The following is a 13,126-nucleotide window of genomic DNA, read 5'->3' as shown; positions in this document are numbered from 1 at the left end:
TCATCCTTCCTCTTCATCACTGTCTTTCATAGTAATGCCCTGAAGTCCTCCTGCGTCCGTGACCGAGACTGTGGCCTCCTCCACGGTCAGACGGCTGTGAACGGTATCGTAGGTTTTACTGTTCAGCGTTCCCTCCAGCACGCCTTGCAGCCTGAAGTCTCGGTAGGTTTTCTGCGGAAAAAAAAAACCATTCTGAATTGGAGTCGAGCAAGTCTGAGCAGTTTTGCACTACACGCCGGCCACTTCTAGCATGCCAAGGAACAGCTTTGTTCCTCCTGCAGATAGGGACCTGTCATCTAGAGTTTGCTAAAGATTTTGCAGTCTTAGTTTCTGGGCTGCATCAGATTTCTACAAACTCTAGAGAGTCTACAAGCCACATTTTGACGGTCATTCCATTAAGAGATTGTGTTTTGTACTACGTTTCTGTAATTGTATGCTGATTTCTCAGTAACTTCCATTTGTCCCAGTTATTCACCAAGAAACCAACAAAGAATTTTTCTATGTGAAACGTGAATTTGGCTACAGGCAGTTCTGTAATTTCACAGAAAATGTAAATGTCTGACTCTTTCCCCATAATGCGATTTTATTTGCATTTAACTTTACATTTAAATGCCAAATGTGGAAAAATTAAATAATTTTTAGTTTATGATCTATATCCTATCATGTAAATGTTTCTCAGGTGACTGGGCAACCTGGTGTAGTGGAGGATTTCCCTGCCCATGGCAGGGGGGTTGGAACTAGATGATCTTTGAGGTCCCTTCCAACCCTAACCATTCTATGATTCTATGATTCTATGACTACTTCAGTTAATTTATATTCTAAGTCATCTACATTTTGACTCACATCTTTTTTTTTTTTTCACTTGAGAAATATTTGTTTCCCTGATATCCAGCCTTCCTATGAACCAGAAGATATGACTTTCTTCTTTGACTTTCTATCAAGTAAGAATGTTACGTTCAATTGAGCACATCGAAAATAATTTACTCTACCTTCTTCAAGCTGTAACACATTTGAAATAATCTTTCCTGAAGTTAGCCTAAAAAGCTAACAAGAAGGACAAGTTGATCTATCTAGTTTCTTATTTTGTGTACACTGTTACTATGAGTTCCCAATGTTTATGGAAAAGAACACGAGAAAAAGAAAATGGAAGACAATTGAGGGCTGTCAGGCCCATTCTTCTGCCGGGGGAGACCGTGCACAACCCTTAGAGTAAGAAAAGAGCCGATCTTGTTTCACTCAATACTTCAGAGAACTGCAAAAGACACCTCTCAAAATGGGTAACATTCAGCTGGAAGAATTTTTTCTGCCACTATCTATGATGATGATTTAAACCTTGTCTGAATCACTGCCACTGAGATTTATTTGACTTTCATAGGTCAACTTCAGAGTCAATGGATGCAGCTTATGTTTTGCTCACACACTCCTGCGAGTACCCTGCCTGGTCTTTTTTCAAGTGTCACCATTGCATTCCCTTTTTATAAGACTGAGCCTTCAATTTCCTTTTATGTTGTTAACAGGCCCTACAGAAATTTCTTTCAGTTTTACATTGTACTCCTTGCATTCTCAGACCAGCACTCTGGGGTTCAGTCATTGCTCTTCTCTTGACATATTTTTGCAGGATAACAATGTTCACTTCCAAGCTTAATTTTTCATTTCTCCCTAACTTTCCTCTTAGTCTTTGACCCTTCTTTAGTCACATCCCTCTGCATGTGTCTCAGACATACAACGATACCTTGATGCCATCATAAGGCTTTAATGGGAATAAACGATGTTTCTTCTTCTGGTTGTCCTTAATAATGCCACTACTGTTGCTGCATCCAAACATAGAAGAATCATCTATTTCTTACTCATCCTATGTCCCTCAAAAATGACCTCCAACTTCTTCTTTGGAATATTTCCAAGAGATGACAGGGGCAACACAGCCCTCCCAGTTTTTCCAAAAGCAAACAGAAAAGAGCCTTCATTCACTTTAGAGTTTGGAGGAGCTGTGCCTCCCCACATGCCTCTACCCAGCTGGGCTGCAGTAGTGAAAGCTTCTTATGATACTCTACTTGAACCATTGTTTCTTATTTCCCAGTAGCCTCCTGTTTGCTGAGTTCCTGTTTTACCAGTTCTGTCTTCTTCACCCACCAAAACACAGATGGACAAGATTTTCTGTCTTCCAGCACATTGACCAGAACTTCTATGACTGACATCATCTTCTTCAATCTTCTGTATCCACAGAAGGTGCCATGGAATAACACACTTGGAATTTATGTGCAAAGCAAACCAGGTGTACGGGCACTGAAAGGCTACTGCCATAACCAGTGTGTTCCCATCACCAGCGGGAGCCTATTTCTTTTGAACAATGCTAATCAGAGTGCCAGGCTGCAGAGGGAAGGCTGGTTGACAGTGCTGCTCATTCCTCAGAACTTCCATTTTGTAAGAGTGTCCTCTTTTAATTTCCCATGTGATATTGGACCTGTTGGAGTAGGTCTAGAGGAGGGCCATGATGATGATCAGAGGGCTGGAGCACCTCTCTTATGAAGACAGGCTGAGAGAGTTGGAGTTTTTCAGCCTGGAGAAGAGAAGGCTCTAGGGAGACCTGGCAGCCTTCCAGTACCTAAAGGGGGCCTACAGGAAAGCTGGAGAGGGACATTTTACAAGGACATGTAGCGATAGGGCAAGGGGCAATGACTTTAAACTGAAAGAGGGTAGATTTTGATTAGATCTAAGGAAGAAACTCTTCACTGTGAGGGTGGTGAGGCACTGGAACAGGTTGCCCAGGGTAGTTGTGGATGTCCCATCCCTGGAAGTGTTCAAGGCCAGGTTGGACGAGGCTTTGAGCAACCTGATCTAGGAGAAGGTGTCCCTGTCCATGGCAGGAGGGTTGGAACTAGATGATCTTTAAGGTCCTTTCCAACCCAAACCCTTCTACGATGCTATGATCTAACTGGTATAATTTAGCCTGCCCATTCTTAGATATCTCTGGGCACAGGTTTTAGATCCTGTAAGACTTTTTTTTTTTTTTCCCCCCAGAGGAGGATAATTACCTTCACTTGAGAAAAGCTTTAAACCTTTCACAAGAGCCATTCATTTCAACCACAAACACCAAACTGTTTTTGCCTTTTTGGCACATAATGTAACAAAGAGCCAAATCCTGTTCCCAGAGAGGTCAAAAGATCCTGTTCTCAGTTAAGGTCAAAAATAGCAATGCTAAGCTTGGGTAGTTCAGGGAGCCACGATGCCAGCAGTATTACGACCGTTTTCTTGCGTATCTACCTCTGTTTTTTTCCATTTAGCTAGTGAATTCTGAAAGTTGCAATTGCAATTCTGGTGTCCACAAGTTAAAATACTTCTGACTTTACAGTCTTGCATGAACTTCATGAGGAAGTATTTTGAAGAAATCAAGGTCACCATTGACAACAGGTGCTTCTTCTTCCACATTTATACAGATAACAAGAGTGTTCAGAGTTAAATAAGACAGAATTAAAAGGAAAAAAATCTGAAATGACTTTCTGCCTCTTGCCTAAGGGTATTAACTAAGATCTGAAAGGGAGTTAGAAGGAAACTTTCTTTTATGGTAGGTTAACCCATAATTGCCTATTGTAACGTATTTTACTCTTTGCTTACACTGAAGACTGGACCGGAGGGATTGGTATTTCTATTGATACTTATCTCAGAGTACAAAAGATTAGAAAATGTTATCTAATACATTGAATATTGTTTTCCAACTGAACCTAGTAATCACATGCACATAAAAAAAAAATTACTTTTTAGGAGAGTGGGAAAAATGGAGAAAGGATGCTATTTGGATTATTAAGGTTAAAAAAAATCATTAATATGACAAACAATAATTTATTAGGAATACTATACGGCATTGCTGTACATCTAGTAGTAATCTGTGAAAATTCCTTGGAACAATCTTAATTGTCACTCAGTCCAGAATGGATGACAATTACTAGTGCACAAATAATTAACATTAAAGGTTTTAATAAATTGTTTTTCTTCTGAAATTTGCTACAATCATGAAAAAAAAATCCCAACCTAAAAACTACATAAGTGTGCAACCTTATTTCACATTTTTTAAATTTTAGGGTGATCTATACTTATCCGTGTTCATACTTTATCACTTTTCTCTCTTTACTATGTAGTCTAACACAAACACATTTTATTTACCTTCACTATCTTGATGAGAGTCTTCAGCTGGTAGATGTGAAGCTGAAGGTCTAATCTATCAGCCAACCACATGCATATGACTTTCATGGAGCTGCTATACCATTGCTGAAAAGAAGGATAAAAAAAAAAAACAACCCACCAAACAACCCTGCAGTATTCATTTAACAGATTCGGTAATGAGAGGTAATGAAACACTTTGAAATGATCACAGATCAGCACTTGAAGTCAACAATGATATAATTTCCTGTTAAGAGAATTGCATGGGTCAGTAGGAAATCAAATAACTTGACCTAGACCGTTCTTTACATGAATTAGCAACTGTCATTTTATCTTCCAGTTACAACATTTTCAAGCAAAACAGCGTTATGCATTTTGCTATCTGTCAGTAAGCACGGATATTAAACACACAATTACATGAGAGAATTGACAACTAAAACAGCAAGGGATAAAACAGGTAGGGTATCTTGAGAGACAATTTGCAATACCTATGTTTTCCAATCCAAACAGGAAAACAGAACCAAACATAGAATATGGAATCTGTCTTGCTTTTTGCATTTAAATCATTTCTTTATTAAGTAAAAATATTTAGAAATCCATACAAACTGTATTTAAGTATGACCAAAACACCACTCCACTCCTCCCAAAATAACCACATTAAGTTTTCTTTTTATACTAATTATAATTACAGCCTACCTTATTTCCTTTTTATGTCTTAGGCATGGGTATGTTTTCACTCAAAGCTTCACAAATGGATGGGGTAAGAATAAGCTCTCTGCTGTTGGTGTCTATGTTACCGTAAAAAAAATGCTCAGCTCCAAATAGCTACTATAACAGTTCTTTCACATTAACTGGATTAAAAGAGATTTCACTAAACATAGTTGCAGCAGTTTTCCTCCCCCTCCTGTAAAATTCCAACCAGATGTCATTTAGTTAAACTGTAAAAAGGAAGCAATTTTTTTTTTTTCATTTTAGCAGTGAGAGATTAAAAGAGTTTGTGTCATAGCTCTGTTTCTAGTGTCTTTCCCCACAGAGAAGAGGCTTAAATTCTTTTCTAACGTGATTTCTTGTGCCTTTACAAAATACACAGATATGCAAAGAGAGGAAAACACTGTGCATATTTTAAAATGCAGCATGTTAGGCACGGTATACATCGTGAAGTAATTCACATGTCTCATTAGACACCTCTATGCTAACAAATAAAAAAAAATATATTGAAAAAATGAAGAGAAATTACTGGCTACTGGATGTAACAAAAGACAGAAATAGAATTCTTTCATCAAAATGTAAGCTCTCTGGAAAATGCTTTAAAGACATACAGTAAATACATGTAAATACTTTTTCCTTACAGGAAACAATCTCATCTCATTGTAACTATCCGTTTTAAGATAAGTTTGAAATAAGATTTTCAAATAATAATGGCTTCCATTTATTTTGTTTAATGTGTTAAAATGTATTTTAACTCTAAATAATGGGAAATAAATTTCTTTTTACATTTTTAGAGTTTCTCCTATTAATTTACTATTTTACAGAAGTGAACAAACACACCAGATAGATAGATAAAATGCAGATAGCTGCACATTTCTTAAAAATAGTTTGATTTATTCAGTAACATGTGGGACTGATTTGGTATCCATAAAATACTGTTTTTTTCTCACTGAACGACACTCTTACACTATTTACATTATTTCACCTCAAACATGCATGCTGGTTTTGATTTCCCTTATAAGTACCTGTAAAATATTTTTAATGTGACAGAGTTGTTACTAAGTGGCAGCTGTAAACTACATGACTGGTGTTGTATGTATACAGATGTCTAAAAAATAAAAAATAAAATACAGTGGAGCTTATTCACTTGGGGAACTCTATTGATCTAATAAACATAAAACTCATATGCCAAGCATTCTACCCAGACTATCTATCATTATTTGCAATAAGATGAGTCCAATTATTATATTATCACTCAGACTCTACATTTGTTAGTCTTTAACGTAATCATGGTAGAGAGAATGATTTTGGTAGCAGTTTTCTGAAAACTGATATTCTTCCATAAAAAAAATCCAGTAACACACCCATGATGCATTTGGCTTGTATCAGATAGAAAGCAGAGGGGGCTCAAACTTGCTCACGCGAGCAAATTACAGACAGGATTGAAAATTCTGCGATTGATTTCCCCACGCAACAACACCAAACAGTGCTGGATCACTCAGAATAGACCCAGTCCCAGTTTTCTGGCAAAACATGTTTTAAAGCCCAGTCGGATAATTTAAGATGGATACAGTAAAAATTAGACTCTCCATACATATCTGGGATATGCTTACATGCACTGGAAGCGAAGCTAAGAAATTGGAGGCAATTAATTTTGCTATGCAAATTTGTGAACGAAAACCATATAATATGTTTTCCTGACTAGTTTTGATATGTTAAACTTTCAGTAGAAATGTTTAATTTGGTTGATTGTGAAATTATACTACAGTACTTGCTCCTCTGTCAACATACCTTGATCAGAAAAAATACGACTGCTGTTGTATTAGAAAAATACGTATTCTTATTTTGAATTGTCACAGTATTTTTAATAAAAATCACATCTGGTATATTTTTAGAGTTCTCCTAGAGGTACTTGTGGATAGGATTCCTGTTCACTATCAGCCTTATACCCACTAGTTTTGAGCACTTAGTATAGGCTGAAGCTGCATAAACATGCATGAACCTGCTGGACTTTGTAAGAAGAAAAGTAAATGTTTCCTTATTTCTTCTTTTGGAGCCTGTTAAAATGCACAGCACTGAAAATCCCTCTCAGAGATGGCATCCAAGGCCACATATTTTGACAACCAAGAGTGTGTTATAGAGGCAGGGATGCATCTACTGTGACTTACGGGAATCTACCGCAAACTCAGACGCCTTAGCGATTAGATAATGGTCCTGAGATTACACAGTTTTAAAGTAGTAGTAGTAGTAGTAGTAATAATAATAATAATAATAATAATAATAATAATAATAATAATAATAAATTCCTTCTAACTGGTTTTAAGAAAAAGTCAGTTTCCCAATAGCACTGAAAGGACAATGCGACTCTTGCAGATGTCAATGATACAGTATTACTGCCATATTCTTTGCTGTCATCTATGCAAGAATAAAGCAGTGAGTGTTTATTACAGACTTTTTTTCACATCAGCACATAACAGCAGCCAACCACTTTAACAAAAATATGTTTGCCTCCTGGTTCCCCCACCCCCCCTTCTTATTCATAGCTCATCCAGCTCCTGTAAGGGCATGCATTACTCACTTCATTTTCCTGAGATACCTCTTTTAAAGTAAAAAATAAGAGAAAAGGAAAGGCTAGGGTTGACTCTGTGAGACCCCTGTATTTATTCACACTTATTGTGCATGACTGTAGACTGGTAAATCATATTAGCAGCCCGTCTCCCCATCAAGCTGCTACTTGCTTTCCAGCCCTGGGAAGGTTCAACAAATCAACAGGAGCACGGAAAACAGAACATCAGTCTAATCTAGTGTTTAAGGTGAAGTTTTCAAACCCAATCTATGAAGATCTTTAGAGCAAGCAACAAGCTGAAGGGCTCAGAAGGTGGTATTGACAATGAAAGAGTGTTGAAATATTGAGAAGCGCAGCACTTGTGCATTTTTAATAACAAGAGGGTCAACAAGGACACAGCTCCCTCAGTGCCAATAGTTGCCACACCAGGGCTATAAACGCTCTCAGTTCATCAGATTTCTTAAACAGTTCATCAGCTTTCTTAAACACCCTAAACCCCCTCCGCGGACCTTTAGTCTTAAATTAACAAACCAAAGCAATGAAAGAGGGTGCAGCTTGAATGGCCAGCATTGATCCCCAACGGGGCTCGGCGCGGCTACAGGCACTGAAAAACTCGCTCCATTGTCGCGAGGAATTGACAAACCTCCTCGCCTAAATAGTCCAGCTGAGGCGGGCTGGAGGCACGCAGCTGTAAAGGGCTCCCCTCGCCCCGCTCCCAGCGCTCACAATGCGCCAGGCATGAGCTCTTTGTCAGGCCCAGACTCTGCAATTTTCTAACAAGGATTAAAGTTGTTTCTCGGCAGGGCCAGTGAAAAGCGATTTAGCAACATACCGTGCTTTCTTCAGGCAAGTTAAAGAGAAGTAGTTAAGGAATTTCATTATTCTGTTGACCGGTGGAAATACAAAACAAATATATTAAATATTCACCATCTTTCTGGGTGCCTGAGCTATAACATTCGCAGAACGCTTCAATTAAATATAACACTTATGGGCTGAAAGCAAGCACTTCAGATTTATTTTTGAAGTTTTCTAAAAAGGTGCAGCTGTTTGCCACCTGGAAGGAGGCTCAATACATACTAATACACAATGCTTTAGTCCTTCTAGGGCTGCTATCCCTAACGCCTGAGACACAAGACCCCGTCGAGTTTCTATATCTCGCCTGCTCTTGACAAATGGGCACTGTCAAAATGCTTTTTCTGCTGAATATGGCAGGGGGAACGGCTTTTCTAGGAACCGCATTTTATCTTCCCACCGAAGCCTTTATCGCACTATTGATCAGGAATCGAGTTGCTCGGACGACAACGGGATGTTTTTACTTCCTCTAGCTCTACTTCTTCTACCAGGAACAGTAACAAAAGTATTCTTCTCACTGAAGAGATTGTACATCAAAGGCAGCCTAAGCTGAAATAAATAAGAAATACTATGAGCAGTTTAAATACTAAGTGCTAAAATGCCTAGCTTTTATTAAAAGGCAATTCTAGCATATTGTTTCAAGATTTCGATAGCTAGCACTCCACTAGTAGCGTGCCATAGAACTTTTAGAACATTTTAAAAATGTTAAAAGATGGAAGAATAACTAAGTTCTTCCTTAAAAATGCAAACTACGAAAGTCAGAAAAAAGTTCCTTATTTAAGTTTCATAGTTTATTTCCCTCTTTGCAAAATACAAATAATCATACTGACTTCCTTTGTTGAATGTTAATGACAATGAGGGAAACAAGTGTTACTTGCAGAGTCTTTGAAAACACTCTGAGGTTTAGAAGTTATAGCTGTATTCTCAAGTTTAGGTATAGACATCACCCACTTAAATGAGGATTTTTACCTGAGTAGTGACGAGTTCATACACTCTTCTGGAGGCTGGAAAGCCTTCGTAACTCTTAAAAACCCCTAAATCTGGGGACACGTTTCTTAACCTGTGAGCCACTGTGATACATCAGACGGTATGTACATACAGGAACATCAAAATAAGAAATCAAGTCCGAAGAAGTAATTAACATTCAAAATATCTTTATATTTTTTCCGGAAATGAAAAATATTTAGCTGCAAACTAAAAGCAACAATGAAGCAACTTTGCACAAGATGTTTATGCTTTTCACTCAGATTTAGGTAGCCTTTTGATTAGGAAAGCCTGAGAAACCTTTGAAGGTTGAAGCAATTGTAGGTAGACATAAACAAAAAATTTATCAATATCTAGAAATTTTGTTTGTACTCTCTTCTCAGCCTACCAATTCTAATTCCTGACACAGGCAATTTAGGAACTGTTTAAAACCTCAATTTCTTCTAATGGAGGGAGACTAGAAGTTGTTGACCAGTGATGTAGTCGTCCCACCGCTCCTTCCTGTATTTTCACTCCTCTGAGAGGAACAAATTCTCTCCCCAGATTGCACTGGTCATATATGTGCACCAGTCTGTGAGGAACTTCCAGTCGCATTTCCAATGAGAATAACCATGTCAGTGACCAGAAAAATGGAGGAACAGAAGCTGGGGAAACCTGAGACAGCAGAAAGCTCTCATGCAAGAGCTTTCCCATCCCACTATCAGCTCCATATGGCTTCATCGTGACAACCACTGCCCTTCTGTGACACATTAGTGCCACGACATAAAATGTTGAGCTAGGTTTGACTCTGAGCCCCCAATGCCATCTCTGAAAAAACATTCTCACCAAAATCCAGAATTTTGCCTTTGTGGGAAGTCCTTGCAAAGCTGATTTTTTTTGTGTGTGTGTGTGCTCACGTGTGTGTCTCAGGATTATTGTTCTTAATCAACACAGAATGTTATGTTATTGAGACATGCTTCAACAGTAGAGACAGTAAGATTCAGTTGGCAGAAATGGTCAGTTAGCTGGCCTCTGAATGTAGAAATAGCAATTATACCATGTCCAGATACAATAACATTTTCAAGTACACTTGTAGCCTGGCTACTCTTACAGTTACCTTACTGGTTTTTGGCAAGACAGCAATCTTTCTGTTTAGGACATGAAAGAAGTTTGTATTATTTGTCTGAAACAAGAAAATTTTCTCCACCTTTTGATTCAAAGCACTGCTATGACTAGAGAAAAAACTTTATGTGGCATAAATTTCATAGCAAAATGAATATGGGGGAAACAGCTGACATTACTACTGTGCCAAGAATTAGAATTGTATCTCCATTTTATGGGCACTGATTGAACACCACCTCACCTACATGTTCACTTCCTGTACATTTACTGCATCAGGAAACATTGCTTTTATTGTTATTTAAAACATATAAAATACAATCAATACAAATATTAAAACTGAAAGGGTACTTTATTGTACTTTAGCTTTCATCCAGTAACAGGATATATCCTTTAAAATGCAGACATCAGACCTGGAAGGCTTGGGAGGCTTATTTTTGCATTTTCTTACATGTTCGCAAAGTTCAAGGAGAATACTATTGGTTTTGGAGGTTACCATGATGCCACTACATTTATTCCTTTTGCAATTTTTTTTTTTCCCCTGGGAATTTTTATTTAGGAAAAACTGAAAGAAATTACAATTAAACTAAGCACGAGTGGAAAATCCATGGCGTTACCCTTTTTAGAACCATGGGGTTAGTGGGCAGTACAAACAAATGAAGCCTTTTCCCTACACCAAGAATCAGATGTTTAAAAGCCCTTGATCTGGAAGATGCAAATGATTAAATCAATATTATGCGTCATATGAAAAAAAATCTATTTCTACTTCCCATGTCATTGCAGTTCCTTCCCACGTTTTCATTCAAGGACCTGTCCAAAAGTGCCCCTACTGCTTTATCACTCCTTTCTGCTGCAATGCTCCCGAGCCCCGTGTTTCCTCACGTGCTCCTACTTTGCACAAAGCCCCTGACACACACCTCTTCCACCCCACCAGTGTCTTACACTTCTAATGCTCCGCACCACTGATCAAGGCATGTTCCTGGAAATGTCTTGGGCTTTCATCCAGCTCCCATGTTCTGCTTCCTCCTCTAAGCCTGAAATGCTGAGCCAAGTTTTGAACTGTGGCTTGGGAATGTGCAAAAATGTTTGCAGTCTAAATTACAGCTATATGTACCAGGAAAGGAGAAGTGAGAAAGAAAACACATACTACCGTCTGCTTCAACACTCATATTTCTTGTGATAAAGGGTTCAGGATCAAGATTTCTCTAGCTTGGTCATTTCAAATTACAAGCCACATCTTTTTTTTTATTTCCTTTTTTTTTTTTTTTTTTTGTGTGTGTGTGACTGTAGCAGATTTATTAACTTGCCTCTTGCACCCTTGCTTGGCCAAGGAAGAAAGTTTTCTTCCTTCTAGTGGGACTCTTCTTTTGGTTTTCTTTGGCATTTTTTGTGCCTTTACTCCAATGAACCTCTCTCAGGGAGCTCAAAAAACATTTTGTTTTTCTTAAGAATGACCAATTCATGAAACAAACACTTTAGTCTCTAGTCAGTCTCTTCCCTGCCTATTGGAATGAAGGATTCCCACTGTCACTCCCAAAGCAATCAGCAGAAAAGGAAAAGGAGCTCAACAGAAAGAGGAACCCAAACCTTGACAGAAAGACCTTGTTCAGCAGGACTCATGCCAACAAACAAGTGAACAGTTGTTGGATGGAATATTTTTGCGGTATAAGGAAACAAAATTAGGCAGGCTAGTTTTCAGAAATCAGTAATGAGAAGAAAAAAGAGAATGAGGCCCAATTAAAAGCATCCTAAGCATCTTTGAAACTCTTAGGCAAAAAGGATATTGTTCTGAAATAATAAAGAACATCTAACTTATGAAAAGCTTTCCTTTTAGGAGGAAAGTAATTTTTTTCATATTTTAGTTTGATAATTAGAAGCTGGCTAGTTGCTATGGAACTGCTGCCAATTTACAAATAAATATTCACTTTTAACACAAAATATACAGTACTAATCTCTCCCTGCATTGTATATTGGTTGCTAAATAGCAATTTACAATATTTATGGTACTTTATAATGTTCGTGACCTTCATTTCTTTCCGGCTTCTTCACATATGGTAGACATGCTGGAAAACTGGAAGTTTGCAAAATCAGACATGCATAACTTCCTTTCAAATCTGGACATATGTAATGTTGCTCTTCTGATTTTAAGTACTAACATAATGCTCATGACCACGAGAGACTAACAGCACAAATAGTTTCCCTACTCCACTCTGATACGCAACGCATCTGTGAACAGAGCTTCCATAGGTTATTCTGGTGCTAAAACTCCGGAGCAAACAGTCTTGCTACACTGTGTGTTGTATTGCGATTTGGCTACATCTGCAAACACCCCGCAGGGCACAGAATGGGGACATCACTTGAGTGACCTTGAAATGAAAGCCAGCTTGGATCCTCAAAATAAACAAATGAACACAATGCAGAATGACCAAGTTGTTACTCGTTACAGCACTAGCCTCTTGCTGTCAGGCTCCAGCTTTACAAACCCTACAAACACTCTTAGCTGCACAAATGCTAAGCAGCCTTCTTAAGTCCATGTGTAACATTAGTGAGGTTAAAGGTCCAGGTTCACTCTGCCTGTCAGGTATGTAACTGAGATACCTACGTCTGCTTTTTCCATCATCTGGGCCTCCCTGGGGAGGTGAGCATACTCTTAATCTCTGTACCACGTACCAAAAGTGTGGTGGACGAAAGCTGGGCCCAAGTCTGTAGCTTTAGTAGCTGTTGTCCTGGAGTCTTCTATTAGACTCCCTGCTCCATGTGGAA

The 13,126-nt window shown here is 38.4% G+C and overlaps 1 protein-coding gene across 16 annotated transcripts in view; it reads right to left on the bottom strand.

Moving 5' to 3' along the window:
• CADPS2 (calcium dependent secretion activator 2) overlaps positions 1-13,126 on the bottom strand; it is a 333,015-nt gene continuing 319,889 nt past the window's right edge. For all 16 annotated transcript variants that reach the window (XM_086609733.1, XM_086609731.1, XM_086609742.1 and 13 more), the window contains 2 exons: positions 4,159-4,263; positions 1-171 (listed from right to left, as the gene is read on the bottom strand). In XM_086609733.1, the coding sequence (XP_086465859.1) occupies positions 1-171; positions 4,159-4,263 (276 nt within the window). The remainder of the gene's footprint in view (positions 172-4,158; positions 4,264-13,126) is intronic.

The sequence above is a fragment of the Tauraco erythrolophus genome, chromosome 4 (assembly GCF_009769465.1).
Source record: "Tauraco erythrolophus isolate bTauEry1 chromosome 4, bTauEry1.pri, whole genome shotgun sequence".
NCBI lineage: Eukaryota > Metazoa > Chordata > Aves > Musophagiformes > Musophagidae > Tauraco > Tauraco erythrolophus.
This window is presented reverse-complemented; position numbering and strand designations above follow the sequence as displayed.